The following is a 22,386-nucleotide window of genomic DNA, read 5'->3' as shown; positions in this document are numbered from 1 at the left end:
GACCCTCGTACCCGTGCAGCCGTCCCCCGACCCTCGTACCCGTGCAGCCGTCCCCCGACCCTCGTACCCGTGCAGCCGTCCCCCGACCCTCGTACCCGTGCAGCCGTCCCCCGACCCTCGTACCCGTGCAGCCGTCCCCCCACCCTCGTACCCGTGCAGCCGTCCCCCGACCCTCGTACCTGTGCAGCCGTCCCCCGACCCTCGTACCTGTGCAGCCCTGGGGCCCCCGACCCTCGTACCTGTGCAGCCCTGGGGCCCGTCTCCGAGGCCGTAGTGGGCCGGCCGGCAGCGCTGGCATCGGTCTCCCTCCACGTTAGCTTTGCAGCGGCACTGACCCGCGATCAGCCCGGCACCGACGTCCGTCAGCCCGTCGCAGATCCCTCCGTTCACCGAGCCCAGCGGGTCGCAGTCGCAGGCTGGGAACCAACAACAAGCACTAATTGTAATACTGTATTTGACCTGGTCTTTGTACGTTTTGACCGTATAGAAACGTAATTCTTGCCATTGTAAGAATTACATGTACCTGCTGGATCTACTGCCCTTACTTTTTAACAACTTGCTTTTTATTATTTTACCTCTTTTCTTATCATTTTATTTGTTATTTACTGTTTAATTGTGTCTTGCTGCTTTTAATGTTGATGTAAAGCACTTTGAATTACCTTGTGTTGAATTGTTCTGTACAGATAAACTATTACTTACTAAAAAGAGTTTAGGATATTGTAGGAGGCTAGTTTAATTATGCCTTGATCTTTGGTTATTAATTGTTTGTGTTGTATTTATTTTTTTTGTTATTTTGTCCTTTCTTTTCTTATTTTATTTTAATTTTACATTTTTATATTTTCTATGGCATATGATATGATGGAAAGCTAAGGAAGGGACAGGACTAAATAAGCGTTCTGCTTCCTCCTGTTCCCTCTCCAACACATTATTTTGCTGTTGTTCTTATTTATGGATGAGACTGTTAAATTGTTTTGCTGTTTTTTGATATGCTTTTAATTTGATGGTGATTTGTTGTTGTTCAAGACAATAACTAAGGGCAGCAGGAACTCACGCTGGCAGATGTTGGGGTCCCGGACGTCTCTCTCGGGGTGCTGGAAGTAGAAAGGCTGGCACTGCTGGCAGCTCCGTCCAGACGTGTGGTGTTGGCAGTCGTCACAGACTCCTCCGCTGGTGTTTCCAGACGCCCTGAACACGGCCATGTCGAAGTGGCACGAGTCCGAGTGCTGGTTGCAGTTACACCCTGAGACCAACAGAGGGAGAAGTTGGTGACCTTTGACCTTCAGAGCAATGGATTTAGACGCTGCTGAGGTGAAACTTCACGACGGGTGAACCGAGCCAGCTAGAAACACAAACATCAGCTGTCAGCGGGTTCCAATGAATGGAGATCAGAGACCAGTCTGGACCAGTCTGGACCAGTCCTGAAGCACATGAACCAGTCTGGACCAGTCTGGACCAGTCTGGACCAGTCCTGAAGCACATGAACCAGTCTGGACCAGTCTGGACCAGTCTGGACCAGTCCTGAAGCACATGAACCAGTCTGGACCAGTCTGGACCAGTCCTGAAGCACATGAACCAGTCTGGACCAGTCTGGACCAGTCTGGACCAGTCTGGACCAGTCCTGAAGCACATGAACCAGTCTGGACCAGTCTGGACCAGTTTGGACCAGTCTGGGCCAGTCTGGGCCAGTTTGGACCAGTCTGGACCAGTCTGGGCCAGTCTGGGCACATGAACCAGTATGGACCAATGTGATGGTGTTGACCCCTAGTGTTGACCCCTAGTGTTGACCCCTGGTGTTGACCCCTGGTGTTGACCCCTAGTGTTGACCCCTGGTGTTGACCCCTGGTGTTGACCCCTGGTGTTGACCCCTGGTGTTGACCCATGTGGATGTGCATGAACCTGTACGGATCACAGTGGACCTGCATGTTTTGGTATAGATGCGTTGGGACCAGTCTGGACCAGTGTGGACCGGTCTGGACCAGTCTGGACCGGTGTGGACTCACTCTTGCAGGCGTTGGTGTTGCGGCCCTCGGCTGGCCTCCAGGGCAGGTCCTGGTAGAAGTCCTGGCACCGTTCACAGTTCAGGCCCTGGGTGTTGTGGTTGCACATGCAGTGACCATGAACCTGGACAGAGACACCCATCAATAACAATCAATCACTTCTGATTAACCTTGACACAGAGACACTCATCAATAACAATCAATCACTTCTGATTAACCTTGACACAGAGACACCCATCAATAACAATCAATCACTTCTGATTAAACTTGACACAGAGACACCCATCAATAACAGTCAATCACTCCAGATCGCCAACCTAAACACAACTGATCAATCAATACTTTAACAACTTCAGGTTCTTCAGAACATAAACCCCCGAGCGATTATTACATAAACAATGGTAGGCAAAAACTCCCCTAATGGGAGAAAAGCCTTAAGCCAAACAAGGGCAAGAAAAACTCAGGCAGGCAGGTGGAAGCAGCAACGGGATGACCGGGGTTGGGGACCGCAGGCAGCTGGAAGCAGCAGCGGGATGACCGGGGGTGAGGACCGCAGGCAGGTGGAAGCAGCAACGGGATGACTGGGGGTGGGGACCGCAGGCAGGTGGAAGCAGCAACGGGATGACCGGGGGTGGGGACCGCAGGCAGGTGGAAGCAGCAACGGGATGACCGGGGGTGGGGACCGCAGGCCAGCACGCAGCTCCCGAAGCTCCGGCCCAATCAGCAAGCCCCAGGTTCGGTGCAGGGTCGGGGAAAGGTTGAGAAGGGTCAGGACCAGGGAGAGGAGTCTTGACGGACAAATCTCCCCCGCCTGACCGGGCCGTTACCCTGCCCCTCTCACTCCCACGCTGCAGGTTCCGGTGTTGTGCCCTCCCAGGCCTGCCCCCCCCACCCCGGTCTGGATTCACCATGCCCTCCCAGGCCTGCCCCCCCCACCCCGGTCTGGATTCACCATGCCCTCCCAGGCCTGCCCCCCCCCACCCCGGTCTGGATTCACCATGCCCTCCCAGGCCTGCCCCCCCAACCCCGGTCTGGACTCACCATGCCCTCCCAGGCCTGCCCCAACCACCCCGGTCTGGACTCACCATGCCCTCCCAGGCCTGCCCCCCCCCCAGTCTAGACTCACCATGCCCTCCCAGGCCTGCCCCCCCCCCAGTCTAGACTCACCATGCCCTCCCAGGCCTGCCCCCCCCCCCCAGTCTAGACTCACCATGCCCTCCCAGGTCTGACCCCCCCCCCGGACAGGGGCGCACTCGGAGGCGTGGCCGTAGCAGAAGCAGTTCCCGCGGACCACCATGTCGTAGACGGCGTAGTAGTACTTCTCCCGGATCTCCACCCGGGAGTCCAGCAGGTTGTCTCCCAGCGTGTGCAGCTTGGTGAACTTCACCCGCAGGTTGGTGATCTTCAGCAGGTCTGAACAGAGAGTCAAAAACTGATCAATATCCCATCAACAATCACAACCAGGTCACATGATCAGATGGAGGGAACTATACTCTGGATTCGTGGACTGTAGGGGTCGTCGATCCGAAACGCCGGGTCCAGAACTCTGTAGATAACCTGAGAAGGAAGTTCTTTCATTACAACCCGTCACTGCCACCTCGTTAGCCTCGTTAACCTTGTTAACCTTGTTAAACATCACCCAGCAGTACCTCTCCTTCGCTGGACGGCTCAATGTCGGAGTAACGGGAGTCGCAGATGACATCATCAACCTTCTTCATGGGACCCTGAGAGACCGAAGGGTAGGACGACTCGCAGTCGTAGGCAAAGTAGCGATACACCTGCCACGTCTTCCCGAAGTCCGCCGACCGCTCGATCACCATGGCCGCCGGGCGAAACGTCTGGAGAAGTTTGAGGAAGATCAAGTCCTGAGCCTTCAGCAGGTTCAGCTCCTGCCGGGCCCTACAGGACCAGCACCCCCCCCCCCCCCCCCGACACCTCAGATATGGGATTAGTGTCCATACTGGTTCTACTGGACCAAAGATAAGGGATTAGTGTCCATACTGGTTCTACTAGAACTGGTTTTGCTGTTGACCCTGTAGATCAGCATCTTACTGCACAGGTTAGAGCATGTTGTTTGGGTTAAAGGTTCAGCTCTACGTTGGTTTAGATCAGATCTATTTGACAGATTCCAGTTTATTCATGTACAAAAGGTTTCTTCAGAACAGTCTAGGGCCTGCTATAATATACATATAATGTACATAATATAATTGCACTGGACTTTTTACCAACTACCTCCTCGCACTGCTGTAAATACTTCCACACTCATGTGAATGCTGCAATCATTCATGTATATACTGAAAATCAAATCTGTGTTAATCATATAATCACATCTCATCTGTTCGTGATATATATTATCATTCATCCATATCTGACCTGCACCTTGTAGCAATAGCCATTTATTAATCTGCACTGTGTACAAACATATTTATATATACAGTATGTATATGTGTGTATATATATATGCTGTGCATTGTGTCTATTTCACTGCATAAGCACTTCTGGTTAGATGCTAACTGCATTTCGTTGCCCTGTACTTTTGACAAGTTGAATCTAATCTAATCTAATCTAATGTATGGTTCAGTACCAGTTCAGTACTAGGGTCTAGGGTGTCCTGCAGGGTTCAGTACTAGGGTCTAGGGTGTCCTGCAGGGTTCAGTACTAGGGTCTAGGGTGTCCTGCAGGGTTCAGTACTAGGGTCTGCTATGGTGTCCTGCAGGGTTCAGTTCTAGGGTCTGCTATGGTGTCCTGCAGGGTTCAGTTCTAGGGTCTGCTATGGTGTCCTGCAGGGTTCAGTACTAGAACCAATCTTGTTCAGTTTCTACATGCAGTCCTTGGGAAGTAAAATCCAGAACCACTGCATCAATGTTCATTGCTCTGCTGATGATACGCCGCTGTATACAGATGAACATGGAGGGTCTGTTCAAGTTACGGACGAGCGGTGAAGCTCTCGCCCAGGGCTCAACCTTCTCAGATCAGCAAAAGTACCAAAACTGAATAAATAGTTTGAAAGGCTTGAAAGTTATTTTATTTTTCTCAGATGAACCTTAAAACCCAAAACTTGTCTGACTGTGTAGATCACCTATTTTAAGGTGACAGCGGGGACAGACGGTGACAAACTCACCTTGAAGGTCATGATGAGGTGTGTGAAGTGAAACTCCGCCTCCAGGTTCAGCTGGATGGTGACGTTCTCCTGACCTGCAGAATCGTTAGCAACACTAGTAACATGACACGACTACCACATCATGTGACTCCAACAGAAACTGGTTGACAACACCAGGCCCGTCTGCTGGTCTTCCTCAGAGGTAGGTGGAGTTAACGTCTGCCTGGAACCAACTTGTGAAGTCATGTCAAACCCATTCACTGCTCAATTAGCCTCAAAGCTAGGTTTATTTAGCCGTTTCCTTCTCGTAGCAAAGTGATGATTGCATCACCACATTACAATAATATTACAGCGTTTTAGTGAACTATTGCCTAACTAACACCCCCCACCCCACCATCTCAAATGTCTTCACAGGGTTTTTGTTGGGCTCATACCCTACAAAGGTCCCATATTCAACAGTATTGATTAGCTCCACAGCTACAGCAGTAACGGCAGCACCAAATAAACCATATTCAACAGTATTGATTAGCTCCACAGCTACAGCAGGAACTGCAGCACCAAATACACTTTCAGAACAGCTTTGAGAGAAAGACCCCGTTGCCTCGCAGAACTTCATCCACAGGCCTCTTTGATATTGGCTTCCCCTTGTCCAAACATGCATTTTTCAGTCCCACTTGCACCATCTATGAATGCCAGAATGGCCCCTAGCAGGGGCCCAACCCCCGAAGCAGGGGCCCGGCCCCCCAGGGAGAATCTTTAACCATGATTGATGAAGGGCCGAGGCTTGGAGAAGTCTGTTGGTCAGTAGGACTCCGCTTGCTCTGCTCGTTCAGGTATTTCATGTTTGGCCAATGTTTTAAATCCAATGGATCAACATGGTTTAAACCTGGACCAACAGCAGTTAAACTTGGACCAATAGAAGTTAAACCTGGACCAATAGAAGTTAAACCTGGACAAACAGCAGTTAAACCTGGACCAATAGAAGTTAAACCTGGACCAATAGCAGTTAAACCTGGACCAATAGAAGTTAAACCTGGACCAATAGCAGTTAAACCTGGACCAACAGTTTAAACCTGGACCAATAGCAGTTAAACCTGGACCAATAGCAGTTAAACCTGGACCAATAGCAGTTAAACCTGGACCAACAGTTTAAACCTGGACCAATAGCAGTTAAACCTGGACCAACAGAGTTTAAACCTGGACCAATAGCAGTTAAACCTGGACCAATAGCAGTTAAACCTGGACCAACAGCAGTTAAACCTGGACCAACAGAAGTTAAACCTGGACCAATAGCAGTTAAACCTGGACCAATAGCAGTTAAACCTGGACCAATAGCAGTTAAACCTGGACCAATAGCAGTTAAACCTGGACCAATAGCAGTTAAACCTGGACCAATAGCAGTTAAACCTGGACCAACAGCAGTTAAACCTGGACCAACAGAAGTTAAACCTGGACCAACAGCAGTTAAACCTGGACCAACAGAAGTTAAACCTGGACCAACAGAAGTTAAACCTGGACCAACAGAAATTAAACCTGGACCAATAGAAGTTAAACCTGGACCAACAGAAATTAAACCTGGAACAATAGAAGTTAAACCTGGACCAATAGAAGTTAAACCTGGACCAACAGAGTTTAAACCTGGACCAATAGCAGTTAAACCTGGACCAACAGAGTTTAAACCTGGACCAATAGCAGTTAAACCTGGACCAACAGTTTAAACCTGGACCAATAGCAGTTAAACCTGGAACAATAGAAGTTAAACCTGGACCAACAGAGTTTAAACCTGGACCAATAGCAGTTAAACCTGGACCAACAGTTTAAACCTGGACCAATAGCAGTTAAACCTGGAACAATAGAAGTTAAACCTGGACCAACAGCAGTTAAACCTGGACCAACAGAGTTTAAACATGGACCAATAGAAGTTAAACCTGGACCAATAGCAGTTAAACCTGGACCAACAGTTTAAACCTGGACCAATAGCAGTTAAACCTGGACCAACAGAGTTTAAACCTGGACCAATAGCAGTTAAACCTGGACCAACAGCAGTTAAACCTGGACCAACAGAAGTTAAACCTGGACCAACAGCAGTTAAACCTGGACCAACAGCAGTTAAACCTGGACCAACAGAAGTTAAACCTGGACCAACAGCAGTTAAACTTGGACCAACAGCAGTTAAACCTGGACCAACAGAAGTTAAACCTGGACCAACAGAAGTTAAACCTGGACCAACAGCAGTTAAACCTGGACCAATAGCAGTTAAACCTGGACCAACAGAGTTTAAACCTGGACCAATAGCAGTTAAACCTGGACCAACAGTTTAAACCTGGACCAATAGCAGTTAAACCTGGAACAATAGAAGTTAAACCTGGACCAATAGCAGTTAAACCTGGACCAACAGTTTAAACCTGGACCAATAGCAGTTAAACCTGGACCAACAGTTTAAACCTGGACCAATAGCAGTTAAACCTGGACCAACAGAGTTTAAACCTGGACCAATAGCAGTTAAACCTGGACCAACAGCAGTTAAACCTGGACCAACAGAAGTTAAACCTGGACCAACAGCAGTTAAACCTGGACCAACAGAAGTTAAACCTGGACCAACAGAAGTTAAACCTGGACCAACAGAAATTAAACCTGGACCAATAGAAGTTAAACCTGGACCAACAGAAATTAAACCTGGAACAATAGAAGTTAAACCTGGACCAATAGAAGTTAAACCTGGACCAACAGAGTTTAAACCTGGACCAATAGCAGTTAAACCTGGACCAACAGTTTAAACCTGGACCAATAGCAGTTAAACCTGGAACAATAGAAGTTAAACCTGGACCAACAGCAGTTAAATCTGGACCAACAGCAGTTAAACCTGGACCAACAGAGTTTAAACATGGAACAATAGAAGTTAAACCTGGACAAACAGCAGTTAAACCTGGACCAATAGAAGTTAAACCTGGACCAACAGAGTTTAAACCTGGACCAATAGCAGTTAAACCTGGACCAACAGCAGTTAAACCTGGACCAACAGAAGTTAAACCTGGACCAACAGCAGTTAAACCTGGACCAACAGAAGTTAAACCTGGACCAACAGAAGTTAAACCTGGACCAACAGAAATTAAACCTGGACCAACAGAAATTAAACCTGGACCAATAGAAGTTAAACCTGGACCAACAGAAATTAAACCTGGAACAATAGAAGTTAAACCTGGACCAATAGAAGTTAAACCTGGACCAACAGTTTAAACCTGGACCAATCGCAGTTAAACCTGGACCAATCGCAGTTAAACCTGGACCAACAGTTTAAACCTGGACCAATAGCAGTTAAACCTGGACCAACAGTTTAAACCTGGACCAACAGTTTAAACCTGGACCAACAGTTTAAACCTGGACCAATAGCAGTTAAACCTGGACCAATAGCAGTTAAACCTGGACCAACAGAGTTTAAATCCGATGCTTGACCAACATCCAGACCCGGGTCCTCGTTGGGCCCCCCTCACCGTTCTCGGACTGCCACCAGGTCTTGAGTCGGTTCGGGGCGAAGGTGGTGACCACGTTCTCGATGCGATGGCTGGTGGTCTGGTTGGCCAGCTTGTCGTAAAGCGCTGAAGAGTCACAGACGAAGCACTTCTTCTCATCCTGGAGAAACAGAGGGGGAGGGAAGGAGGTCAGGGGGTGAATTCCTCAGATTCCCCTTCGCTCAAGATTGGAGATAAGACTCGCTGGACCACAGACACTTAACCTTGAAGAAGATGGAGCTGGAAACAACATGGCACCATTTATAAATAGATCCATGTCACAATCACTGACCTGGAAACTGCTAGGATCGGAGGAACCAGACCGTAAAACTCAGAGTTTGTTCAGGAATTAACTAACTGACAGGTTCCAACATTATTCAGAACCACTGGGTCAGTTTTGTTCCTCCAGGATGCAGAAGCCAGAGATGAACAGAAAAGACGAAGGGAGTCAAGTACCGCGACATGCTAACTTCAAACACAAGTTCTTGAAATCTGCACAGAAAAAACCATTTATCAGGAATTAAACTTTATTTGGTCTGATCCAAAATGTTCTGCACTCAAATTTAGAATAAAAGGTGAGCCTGATTATCTGTAGCCGGTATCTCTCAACCTCCCGCACAAGCTCCGGCTCCTTCCCCCCCAGCGAGGTGACGTTCTGTGGGGGGGCCTCAGTGAGTCCGGGGTCCAGGTCTTTTAAGGGCTGTCCGGTCTCTGTATGATCGGAGCAGGAGTTTGGTTCTCATTGCCGGCAGTAGATCAGACTTGTTCCCGGTGCATGTTGGACTCCGGCAGGGCTGCCCTTTGTCACCGGTTCTGTTTATGATTTTTATGGACAGGATTTCTAGGCGCAGCCAGGGAACGGAGGGGATCCTGCTTTTGGCAGATGACGCTGTCCTGTTGGCTTCATCGGACCGGGACCTTCAGCTTGTGCTGGGGCGGTTTGGGATGAGAACCAGCACCTCCAAGACCGAGGCCATGGTTCTCCACCGGGAAAGGGTGGCGTGCCTTCTCCGGATGGGTGGAGAAGTCCTGCCTCAGGTGGAGGAGAACAAGTATCTGGGGGTCTTGTTCACCAGGGAAAGATGGAGCAGAGATTGACAGACGGATCGGTGCAGCATCGTCGATGTACCGGAGCACCGTGGTGAAGAAGGAGCTGAAACGCGAAGCTCTCGATTTACCGGTCAATCTACACCCCCCCCCCCCCCCCCCCTCACCTATGGTCATGAACTCTGGGTAATGACCAAAAGGATAAGATGGCGGATACAAGCGGCCGAGATGAGTTTCCTCTGCAGGGTGGCTGGACGCTCCCTTAGAGATGAGAAGCTCCGTCACCCGGGAGGAGCTCAGAGTCGCTGCTCCTCCACATTGAGAGGATCAGCTGAGGTGGACATCTGTATCGGATGGACACTTCCCTAGAGGTGTTCCAGGCATGTCCCACCGGGAGGATGGATGGATGGATGGATGGATGGATGGATGGATGGATGGATGGATGGATGGATGGATGGATGGATGGATGGATGGATGGATGGATGGATGCCTCCCTAGGGAGGTGTTCCAGGCATGTCCCACCGTGAGGAGACCCGGGGAAGACCCAGGACACGCTGGAGAAACTATAGCCTGAATTCTGGCTCTGCGTTAACCAACGCAGAAACAACGCCGTAGGCTACGTAAGGAGTGAGTAAGTGATCTGAGCCTCCATTTAACTTCATTCTCTGAAAAGAAGAGCGGCTGAGGGTTCAACGCCAGAGTCCGGAGGTTGGACCCCCACTGAGCATGCTCAGTTGTGGCTGGTGAAGACTGAGGAGCTTTGAACTCATCTGTGTTTAGTCTTTCTTAAGAAATGGGACAAACATCTGCCCTGATGTTCAACTTACAGGGAGGTCGAGTTACACAGGAAACGCTGCAGACACACACACACACACACACACACACACACACACACACACACACACACACACACACACACACACACACACACACACACACACACACACACACACTCAAAAGAGCAAAGGATTTAAATTAAAACTGATGGAAGCTTCTGATGGAAAACAGCCTGGAGGAGTACCCCCCCCCCCCCCCCCATTGCCCCCTCCCAAGCCTCTGATAGAAAACTTGGAAGTTAACTGAAGGAGCTTGTGTGTGTGTCTGCGCATATGTTAGATCAGATGTTACTTTAATATTAGATCAGACGTTAATATATGTTAGATCAGATGTTACTTTAATATTAGATCAGATGTTAATATATGTTAGATCGGATGTTACTTTAATATTAGATCAGATGTTAACATATGTTAGATCGGATGTTACTTTAATATTAGATCAGACGTTAATATATGTTAGATCAGATGTTACTTTAATATTAGATCAGATGTTAATATATGTTAGATCAGACTGTTAAAGAGGACTGGTGAAGGACACGCCTCACGGTCACTGTAAATAAAAAAGTAACGTTTATTTCTATAGCAGCTTTCACAGAGAGGGCAACGTCTCAAGGTGCTTCGCAAAAGAATAAACACAATCCAATAAATGTAAAATAGTTTACGTACAAAAAGATACAACATTTTTAGTCTGACCTCAGACCTCAAACCGGGTCCCGGTAGATCTCAGACTTCAGACCGGGTCCAGGTAGATCTCAGACCTCAAACCGGGTCCCGGTAGACCTCAGACCTCAGACCGGGTCCCGGTAGACCTCAGACCTCAGACCGGGTCCCGGTAGACCTCAGACCTCAGACCGGGTCCCGGTAGACCTCAGACCTCAGACCGGGTCCCGGTAGACCTCAGACCTCAGACCGGGTCCCGGTAGACCTCAGACCTCAGACCGGGTCCCGGTAGACCTCAGACCTCAGACCGGGTCCAGGTAGACCTCAGACCTCAGACCGGGAACATATATAAAGTGGTCTCCCCTCACCCTGCCAGCAGAGGGGAGACAAAATACCATGAATTTCTGCAAGGTCTCTGACCCCCGCCGGACAGAGTCCCCCAGTGTCACGTGTTTTAGGGTGACGTCACCCGAGGCGCAGAGGTTTGGCCTCGGCTGCTGAAACCACGCCCACAACCAGCTCTCTACGCTGCTGGAGCGGAGCTTCCTTCAGCCAGTCGGACGCGGCAGCGCGGCGGAGCGGATCCGGGTTAAATCATCCAGGTTCCCGGGTGGTTTGGGAGCTGGGTCCTTGGGGGTCTGTCCCAGGTCGGACCAGCTTCACCCTCCGAGATTTTCAGCGAAATCTGTCGGTTTGATCACCGGTAACGGGCGATGCGCCCCGGAGCCACGCCGGGCGCCCGCCGTGGGGTTGCAGGGCCAGCGCGCAGTGACTAAAGGCTGATTTATGGTTCCGCGTTACACCAACGCAGAGCCTACGGCGTAGGGTACGCGTCGATTTAACGCAGAACCGTAAATCAGGCTTTAAGATCCGTTTACAGCGTGTAACTGAATGAGAGCGTCCGATTATCGAGCTGCGTGACATCGGACGCTCTCTGTCCACACTGAAACCGTTAAACTCGTGGCCAGTTAGGACAGTCCATACAAAAATAAATAAAGCAATGGATTTTATTTTGTCGCAGAAGCTTCTTGCATGGGACACAGTTTGTGTACGGCGCAGCCGGCTGCTCTGGCGAGGTTTATTCTCCTCCCTGCTACACGTCATTCATGGAGCCAATCAGCACAGAGCCTCATTATCATACCCCCCCCTCCCCTAAAATGAATTACAGAAAATGAGGTGAGAAGGGGTAAAACTAGAGACATGGCCCACAGGCTGAATTTCTGATTTATGTAGAAAAAACAAGCTTTAGATTGTTTTTAAGACATTCAAGGCCTGTTTAAAATATACATTAAATGCCATAATATGTCCCCTTGAAATACTATTATCAGCCAGTACGCAGATGATACTCAGATTTATCTCTCCATGGATTCCGGTGACCAGTTAACTATGGGACTACAAACGTAGGAACAAGAGGAACCTGGACCAGGTTCTAGGTGACACCAGCCTCTCAGGTGTTCTTACCTGCAGGTGACTGACGATGCAGAACGGGTCGGGGCGGTTCAGTCCACAGGTGGACGTAGAAGACAGCTGGTGGGCTCGGCCAATCAGAAGGTCTCCTGTGTTCGGGTAACAGCTGCCTTCGGTGCACAGGTCACTGAACTCAGGGAGGCTGAGATCCTCACCCAGGACCTGGTCCTCTGAGGCCCCGCCCTCATCCAGGACCTGGTCCACGGAGGCCCCGGCCTCATCCAGGACCTGGTCCACGGAGGCCCCGCCCTCCTCCGCGCAGGCCAACGCCTGCAGAGCTGCAAACAGAGACTCTTATTGTGAAAATGTCAGGAAGTGCAGCAGGAAGGAACTGATTAGGTTAGGTTTTAGTTATCTGGTTTTACTAAACCAAACATCCAGCTCACCAGGGGTCATAAGCCCTTCTGGGCGGATAGCCAGCGTTTAACGCCTGGATCCAGCGGCTCGCGTGCCCCTTTTACACTGACCGTTGTGGGGGGGGCTGTCTTTTTAAGTTTGTTTTTTTGTTTTTTATTGAGCTTTCCACCAACACCCACCCCTTCAACAGCATACCAACAATAAATCATATATACATAGTTACAAAGATTACAGTGACTACGTTTACATGCAGTCAAAATTGGGGTTATTACTAATATTTCGGTTACTGAAACATTCTGAATATTCCGTTTACATGGTGATTAATCATTCAGGATATCTGGATCAAACCAGCGACGCACGGAGAACGTGATGACGCAATTCCTGTCATTTCTGCTTCTTCTTCCTGTATCCAAATTTAATTCAATTCAATTCAATTTTATTTGTATAGCGTCTAATACAACAGATGTCTCTAGACGCTTTCCAGAGACCCAGAACAAATTCAAAACAAATGCTGCTTCGCGCAACTTTTCTCTCACCTTCTTGTAAATCTTCTATCCCGGTACTTTCTACCGTCTACAAATGCAGAAATGTTCATATCCTTCATTACATTTATGAAGTGATTAGTCTCCTCCTGGTCTTGGTTTCTCCGTGTTTAGAAGAACTTCCTGGACTCAAAAGACCAGGATTCCTTGTGAACAGAGCATGTGCAAAAAACAAATTCCTGTTCCGTTTGATGGAGATATTCCGTTTGGTGTTTACATGACCCAATATTCGGGTTTTAAAAGGAGAAACCCAGGGGTCCGTTTCACAAAGCAGGTTCTACAAACTCTGAGTCTAATCCTGAACTCTTAGTTGATCTACTCTGAGATCGGAAACTCTGAGTTTTCGTTTCCAGAACAGCGGATTTGAGTTAATTTACTCAACTCTAAGTAGTTTCACCTGGAGTTAAGCTCGTGCGCCACAACTATCAAAAGCCAGTATTTATAGAGCCCTGATACAACGATTCACCATGGCAACCGGCGACAACAACGGCAAAAGATCCACATACTTTTTCTTTTTTTTTTTAAACTTTATTTAACATTTAAATTTACAAAATTCCTTTGAGGAAACGTTAGTTTGCATCTGAAGATCCACATACTTCACGCCGTGTCCTTTTTCACCCGAATGGAATTAGAGATTTTAATGCGCGCATACGGCGAATTTGAACATGTTTTTCGAAAAAAGAGTAACACAGAATATAATATAAAATTAATTTAACAGATCTCCACATCATTCACCTGCAATCCTGTGGAACTCCTTGATGGCTTGGACAGGTTTATGATAATAGGCTTGCCACCCGGCCCTTGAAATACGGAATTGTTCCGTAATTGGGAATTAAAAGTTGCGTTCCGTATTGAACCAATACAGACACATATTATGCCAGGGTTCTCCAAATCCGGTCCTGCGGGAGAGCACCTATCCTGCATGTTTTAGATCTTTCCCTGCTTCAGAACACCATGATACAAGGAGCTGTGTCAGCAACAGAACTGTCCGGACCTTGATGACACGTTAATGACGACCATTGATTAGAATCAGGTGTGTTCATGCAGGGAGACACCTAAAACATGCTAGATAGGTCTCTCCAGGACCAGGGTTGGAGACCCCTGTATTATGCTCTTATTTATTCATGTAATAATATACAGGTGGAGGTCGGAAAATTTGAAAATATTACAAAACTTCATTCGTAGTAAATTCAATTTAAGGTGAAACAAATATTATTTCCCACTACATGCAAAGTGAGATATTTCAAGCCTTTATTTGTTATAATTTTGATGATTATGGCTCACAGTTTATGAAAACCCCAAATAAAAAATCTCAAAAAATTAGAATATATTATGAAATCATTAAACAATTCAATCATCAAAATTATAACAAATAAAGCATGAACATATATTGCTTTGCCTGTAATGAGACTATGTAATATACATGTATTACGCGGTCTGATAACCATCTCCCGACGAATATTTAATTCTCTGCGCATTCATTCTGCACCTTCATCAACTGTGTTTTCATCAAAAGGACATGCCATGTTCGTGACAATGGACTTCTAATATATATACTGACTCTGTTTTTAATGACAGACGACAGAACTTCACCAAAACTCGCCTGCTGACTGAATGAATGAGGAAATCAAATGTGCGTGCGGCTCTGAAAGAGGCGGAGACGCAGAGAAACTCCAGGTTTCACGATATAAACCTGGTCCCGACCAGGTTAGGTTCAGAGAGTCTGTTACTACGGTAACTGACCAGGTTAGGTTCAGAGTGTCTGTTACTACGGTAACTGACCAGGTTAGGTTCAGAGAGTCTGTTACTACGGTAACTGACCAGGTTAGGTTCAGAGAGTCTGTTACTACGGTAACTGACCAGGTTAGATTCAGAGAGTCTGTTACTACGGTAACTGACCAGGTTAGGTTCAGAGAGTCTGTTACTACGGTAACTGACCAGGTTAGGTTCAGAGAGTCTGTTACTACGGTAACTGACCAGGTTAGGTTCAGAGAGTCTGTTACTACGGTAACTGACCAGGTTAGGTTCAGAGTCTGTTACTACGGTAACTGACCAGGTTAGATTCAGAGAGTCTGTTACTACGGTAACTGACCAGGTTAGGTTCAGAGAGTCTGTTACTACGGTAACTGACCAGGTTAGGTTCAGAGAGTCTGTTACTACGGTAACTGACCAGGTTAGGTTCAGAGAGTCTGTTACTACGGTAACTGACCAGGTTAGGTTCAGAGCGTCTGTTACTACGGTAACTGACCAGGTTAGGTTCAGAGCGTCTGTTACTACGGTAACTGACCAGGTTAGGTTCAGAGCGTCTGTTACTACGGTAACTGACCAGGTTAGTTTCAGAGAGTCTGTTACTACGGTAACTGACGAGAGCTTAAGTTACCTCTCTTTGTGAAACAGGCTAGAGTTACTCCTCTTTCTCTGGTTTGAGTTACCTCCCTTTGTGAAACGGAAAACTCAGAGTTTCCCTCATTTCAGGGTTAACAGACTCAGAGTTTTCACTAAACCTGCTTTGTGAAACGGACCCCAGGGGTCATATTGGGGTTTTTAAAAACCCGAATATGAGCAAATCCCGGTTATTCAAAGGGGTTATTGGTGTTTACATGGCCGTGCAAATTCGGGTTATTGCCAATATTCGGGTTTTAAAAGGGTTATTGATGCATGGAAAGGCAGTAATTCATACACAATGGTAAATATCTTTACATTGTTGCAGACATTTTAGCGTAGATAACTGGGCTGTTTCCCCAGCCCTACCTCCCCTAACCCTCTGCTTTCTCCCTGCCCCTCCCCTTGCTGGCTTACGGAATCTTTGTTATCTAAACATAGGAGAAAAGAAAGAAGAAAGAGAAATAAAAAGAAAGGAAAAATAAATAATATCTATAAGATATATATAAAAAAACAAAACTGCAAAAACCTTCTTTTCTTTCTCATTCAATTACGTAGCAGCAGATTGAGGAGGAATTTAGGAGGTCACTAACTCCTTTTCATTCCTTACAATTAAATGTGCATTTAAATACATTTATTTTATGTACATAGTTCTAACTTTCTCAATTGCCTTAGACAGACCCTCAACTAGTTCTGGTTTATTTGGATACGACAGGTACAATAAACAAATGGAAGACTGCTAAAAGATACCCAAACATTCAAAATCCTCAAAAAGGCTCCAACAGAAGAGAAGGGACGTTAAAGAGCCAGCTGAAACATCTCCAATAGACGAGAGCAGCTATAATCATCCTTAGCCTCCTTTTCACTCCAACATGTTCATTAAACTTCTGCAAGAACCAACTTTAACTGCAGATTAGTTCACAGATACATTCTCACCAGAACCAGAACCTGAGAGCAGAACTCTCTGACCGTCTTCCTACTTTATTCATGATTCTTTGAAGACAGGAAGTGGGGGTGGGGGCAGGACGCCACCTGGATGCTTTATATAATGATTGAAGCAGTGTGGCTCCAGGACCGGGGTCTGGCTCCAGGACCGGGGGTCTGGGTTCAGGACCGGGGTCTGGGTTCAGGACCGGGGTCTGGGTTCAGGACCGGGGTCTGGCTCCAGGACCGGGGTCTGGGTTCAGGACCGGGGTCTGGGTTCAGGACCGGGGTCTGGGTTCAGGACCGGGGTCTGGGTTCAGGACCGGGGTCTGGCTCCAGGACCGGGGTCTGGCTCCAGGACCCGGGTCTGGCTCCAGGACTGGGGTCTGGCTCCAGGACCAGGGTCTGGCTCCAGGACCAGGGTCTGGCTCCAGGACTGGGGTCTGGGTTCAGGACCGGGGTCTGGCTCCAGGACTGGGGGACCGGCCGACAAATGCTACTTTGTGGTTCTGCGCATGCGCACAATCAATTTTCAAAGTTTGATTGCCACGCCAATTATTTCTAGCACGATGTAAAATGGATAATATGGGATGTTGAGTATTTGATCCTTCAAAATACACTACCCATGACATGAATTGCATTAGGCTACATATTGTGCACATTATACGATATAGAGAAAAAGAAACAATTCTATGGCTTTATTTGATATTCATTCAGTCATTGGCCTTTATTTAACCAGGCAGGTCATTAATAACACATTCTTATTTACAATAACGGTCTGGCAAGAGACAAGGACCACTTGGGGGAAAGGAAGTGGTTTAGGGAGTAAAACACAGAAAAAAACAAAACACAAAAATTGTAGCTCTGCAAAGGTAGAAAACCATTAGGTAGCCTTTTTGGCAAAGCAGCAAAAAATGGCAGAACACCGGCACAAATAGGGTCCGTGTATCTTTTGGTCATTGGATTTTTCCGTCATGAGTGGGAATCAAAAAACAAAAAACGATTGGTTTATTTGATTTTCCTTTTAAAACAAAAAACAAATATTGAATACACTGCATTTTTTCTTTTTCTGTGTTAATATGATTTAACAAAGATTCAAAATACGCTTTTACTTTCGTTTTCTATTTCATATAAGAAAAATGAAATCCCTAGTCAACAGGAAGGAAAAAACGAACCAAAAACAACCGTTTATTCATATTCGTGCACCGGAAGCTGGCATTTACAACCGAATGAACTTAGTTCTGGATATTTAACAGGCATTCCTGTGACAATTCTCTCCAGGGGAAGTTTGATTTTAATAATTTATTGGTCGGGTTTACGTGACTCGGAAATGGCTCTGTATGCTGCAGTTCGGGTAACCATGGCAACCATAGCGGCGCTGAAACAACAGATTAAGGATTATTTTTTAAAGATTGATTAAGGACTTGTTCCACAGCGGTTTGACGCACAATGACATTTCCTGCACGTTGCAGCAGATGTGTCTCCTGCAATGCTCAGAAATGAGCGTCAGAAGATTCTGTGCTCGGCATCATCTGAGGAGAAAAAGGCTACGCAGAGCTGGAGAGCGCTTTGATTCAATCTATTTATGAGGTTTTTATTCAGATGTCCACAGTATATTGCAAATATACACACTGCATGCGACGCGAGCGAGAGTCAGCGTCAAAAACAGTTCCATTGCTTTATTTTTTATTTGCACTGTCTACACTGGTTGCGAGCGACGCGGCGTCGTTTTGAGCTGGACTTTTGTCGCACGCCCTGCTTCTATTTTCTTCCCGTCGGTCGCTTTGAAAGCCGGTTGAAAGTTGAAAAAAAAGTGTAAAGCGCTGTAGGAAACAGTCATTTCAATACAAGAACTTCAATAAAGTGGCAGCTGCTGGAGGGAGATCGCCAGGCTGGAAGGTTCTGATAAGATAATAAGATATAATAAGAATCTTATCTTAATCTTATTAGGGCTTAATTTGTCCCGGATCCTGCCGGATTGATCGTGTCCTCTGCTTTTTCCCCACATCCCAGTAATGATCTGACATGCTGACATGTTTGCACCGCACGCCGGTCACTCCAGCTGTTCGCTGTTTGATTGCGTAATCACACGCCGTTATTAATTGTTCGGTTTTTTCCCCACTTATTCCACCGAATAATAAGCTTGTTTTCTGTTTAGAAAGTACAAACGTAGGGAGATTACAAGTAATCACCCATCTTTTACTTGTCCCTTTACTCTTTTAGGAGTCTGCTAATGTTAGGAGTTTCTTTCAGGAGCGCACGGGCGGGTGAATAAAGGCTGATTTATGGTTCCGCGTAAAATCGACGGCGTAGCCTACAGCGTAGGGTACGCGGCGACGCGCACCGTTCGGTGACCGCGCCGCGTACCCTACGCTGTAAGGTCTGCGTTGGTGTAATGGTGTAACGCGGAACCATAAATCAGCCTTCTAAAAGGCGAGTCTCAGCTGTCAATCAAAAGAACGTGGTAGAACGTGGGGCCGATAACGCGTTCAGAGCGGGTCCGATGCCACGCATTGCGGCGCGACAGTCGGACGCTCGCATGCAGTTAGGACAGTTGGGAGCCGTAGCCTAATTTTTGTTGACAGCTTTGTACTGAACACTGATCACCCCGATCACGTTTGCAGTGTACACGTTTAAAACCCATTAAGCATGTCGGAAGGCCGTTTGTGGCAGAGTTTTGTCATTAAACGCCATAAAACTTCTGTCGGACTCAGCGTAGCCTACTTCTCTGTCAGCAGCGCGTCATGCAAATATACAGGACCTAACAATAAACTCTCAAGCGGCTCTTAAAAGTACAGGAAAGCCGCAATACCGGCTATCTGTCTTCACATGGGGGTGCTTGCTGGAGAAGGTCGGGTTGGAAGAACCTGAGAGAGCTCCATCAGCCATACCATGAATTCAGGCGTCAGGTAAAGTTTGTGCTGCAGTGCAATTTATACATATAATGATAATCACGTGGATTCCTCACGCGTGGGACTAAATTAATTCTTCCAACCCGACCTTCTCCAGCATGCACCCCCAGTGAAGACAGATAGCCGGTCATTCGGCCATGATGAATCAAAGCGCTCTCCAGCTCTGCGTAGCCTTTTTCTCCTCAGATGATGCCGAGCACAGAATCTTCTGACGCTCATTTCTGAGCATTGCAGGAGACACATCTGCTGCAACGTGCAGGAAATGTCATTGTGCGTCAAACCGCTGTGGAACAAGTCCTTAATCAATCTTTAAAAAATAATCCTTAATCTGTTGTTTCAGCGCCGCTATGGTTGCCATGGTTACCCGAACTGCAGCATACAGAGCCATTTCCGAGTCACGTAAACCCGACCAATAAAATATTAAAATCAAACTTCCCCTGGAGAGAATTGTCACAGGAATGCCTGTTAAATATCCAGAACTAAGTTCATTCGGTTGTAAATGCCAGCTTCCGGTGCACGAATATGAATAAACGGTTGTTTTTGGTTCGTTTTTTCCTTCCTGTTGACTAGGGATTTCATTTTTCTGATGAAATAGAAAACGAAAATAAAAGCGTATTTTGAATCTTTGTTAAATCATATTAACACAGAAAAAGAAAAAATGCAGTGTATTCAATATTTGTTTTTTGTTTTAAAAGGAAAATCAAATAAACCAATCGTTTTTTGTTTTTTTGATTCCCACTCATGACGGAAAAATCCAATGACCAAAAGATACACGGACCAAATAGGACACTGGCTTGTTATTTATGCGTTACATTAACGCACATCCTAAGTCACATTTGCACAGACTCATAAACGGCACTTTAAAAACCTCATATTGTACATTTTTTTTATACATTTTCTCTCCTATATATTTGCTTTTATATTGTACTGTATTGCACCAATCACCACAACAAATTCCTTGTGTGTGTTTAACAAACTTGGCAATAAACCTTTTTCTGATTCTGATTTGATGTTTTTTCTGAGAGCCTGCACGGCACCGCAGCACCGCCACCCGCACCGGCACTCTCCGCCCTCGCCGGGATGGAGACGCCTCTCTCGGGGTGGCGGTGCTGCGGTGCCGTGCAGGCTCTGGAGCCACGGCTACGCCGTAGGCTACGCCGCGACGCGCACCATGCTGCGTTGGTGTAACGCGGAACCATAAATCAGCCTTCAGTGTGCGCTCTGCGTGATGTTCCTCCGCCGAGACACAACTTTTGCGGTTCATTGTTGTGTCTAAAAATGATGCGCAGTGCCCACCCAATCAGAAACAGTACAGATATTCTGGGATGTTTATATATTTATAAAAGAATAAAGGATCCCCATAACCTTTGATCGGGTGGGCACAGCCCCCCCCTGCCCCCCCCTAAAACCGGCCTCAGGTCTCATCAGAACCAGGTCCAGGTCTCATCAGAACCAGGTCCAGGTCTCATCAGAACCAGGTCCAGATCTCATCAGAACCAGGTCCAGGTCTCATCAGAACCAGGTCCAGATCTCATCAGAACCAGGTCCAGGTCTCATCAGAACCAGGTCCAGATCTCATCAGAACCAGGTCCAGGTCTCATCAGAACCAGGTCCAGGTCTCATCAGAACCAGGTCCAGGTCTCATCAGAACCAGAACCAGGTCCAGATCTCACTGGTCTGGTTCAGAATGTAATTGTTTTCTGGACCTTCAGAGCCACAAAAGTTCTGGTTCCTTCTCTTTAATCGCTGCAGATGCTGCAGAACCGAATCTGGACCCGGACCGGTGAATCTGGACCCGGACCCGGACCCGGACCGGTGAATCTGGACCCGGACCCGGACCGGTGAGGAACCGGGTCACGAGTTCCGCTGAAACTGATTGAATCAGTCAGCCAATAAGAAACGGATCAATAAGTGAAACTGATCACCAGTAGAAATCAATAACCTGATCCGGTTTAACAGTCTCCTGACTGAGTGACTGAAGTAAAACAGCTGTTTCACGACCGAAACCGGTTCGGTTCGGTTCGGTTCTCTTGCAGGCTCCGGAGAAACGATTGAGCCGAACAGAAAAGTTCTGCAGAAGTTTCATTCACTCATTCCTTTATTTAACACCATGGTAAAAGTTCTGGTGACCCGGATCGAGCGACACCTGAAACCCTGAAAACCCCCGAACCTGGAACCTGGAACCCGGAGAGGTTCGGCAAGCCGCCGCGGTTCTCCAGAACCAGAACCAGAACCGGACCAGGTTAACTGGGTTTGTGTGAGGGATGAAGATGATGAAGATGAGGAAAGAACTCACCGAGCAGCAGCGCAACCCGGAGCAGCAGCATGATCCAGATCCAGATCCAGAACCAGAACAGAACCAAGCTGCAGACCTGAGAACTTCCTCACACTTTCTGATGCCGGACTGACTCCCCAAACCCGAACCCGAACCCGAGCCCTCCCCCCAGACCCGTCCAGACTCCTCCCCCCAGACCAGAACCCTCCCCCAGACCCGTCCAGACTCCTCCCCCCAGACCAGAACCCTCCCCCAGACCCGTCCAGACTCCTCCTCCCCGGACCCCTAACCGCGGAGCCTTTCACAATAAAAGTCCTCAGTCAAGCGAAGAACAAGGAGGTCCCCACAGAGGTCCCCCCCCCTCCCCATCTTCTATAC

The 22,386-nt window shown here is 47.5% G+C and overlaps 1 protein-coding gene across 4 annotated transcripts in view; it reads right to left on the bottom strand.

The window, feature by feature from the left end:
* The window catches only part of lamb1a (laminin, beta 1a), a 77,088-nt gene extending 54,951 nt beyond the window's left edge, over positions 1-22,137 (bottom strand). For all 4 annotated transcript variants that reach the window (XR_009783810.1, XM_061735148.1, XM_061735149.1 and 1 more), the window contains exons 1-10: positions 22,030-22,137; positions 12,611-12,894; positions 8,589-8,727; positions 5,119-5,192; positions 3,647-3,835; positions 3,491-3,554; positions 3,208-3,410; positions 2,001-2,121; positions 1,052-1,240; positions 240-416 (exon numbers count right to left, since the gene is read on the bottom strand). Coding sequence is in view for 3 of the 4 variants with exons in the window: in XM_061735148.1 (XP_061591132.1) it covers positions 240-416; positions 1,052-1,240; positions 2,001-2,121; positions 3,208-3,410; positions 3,491-3,554; positions 3,647-3,835; positions 5,119-5,192; positions 8,589-8,727; positions 12,611-12,894; positions 22,030-22,060 (1,471 nt within the window). In the remaining variant the exon portion in view is untranslated. The remainder of the gene's footprint in view (positions 1-239; positions 417-1,051; positions 1,241-2,000; positions 2,122-3,207; positions 3,411-3,490; positions 3,555-3,646; positions 3,836-5,118; positions 5,193-8,588; positions 8,728-12,610; positions 12,895-22,029) is intronic.
* Positions 22,138-22,386: the final 249 nt, after the last annotated feature.

Source organism: Cololabis saira, chromosome 12 (assembly GCF_033807715.1).
Source record: "Cololabis saira isolate AMF1-May2022 chromosome 12, fColSai1.1, whole genome shotgun sequence".
NCBI classification, from domain to species: Eukaryota; Metazoa; Chordata; class Actinopteri; order Beloniformes; family Belonidae; genus Cololabis; species Cololabis saira.
The sequence above is the reverse complement of the archived record's forward strand: the minus strand, read 5'-3'. Positions and strand labels throughout refer to the sequence as shown.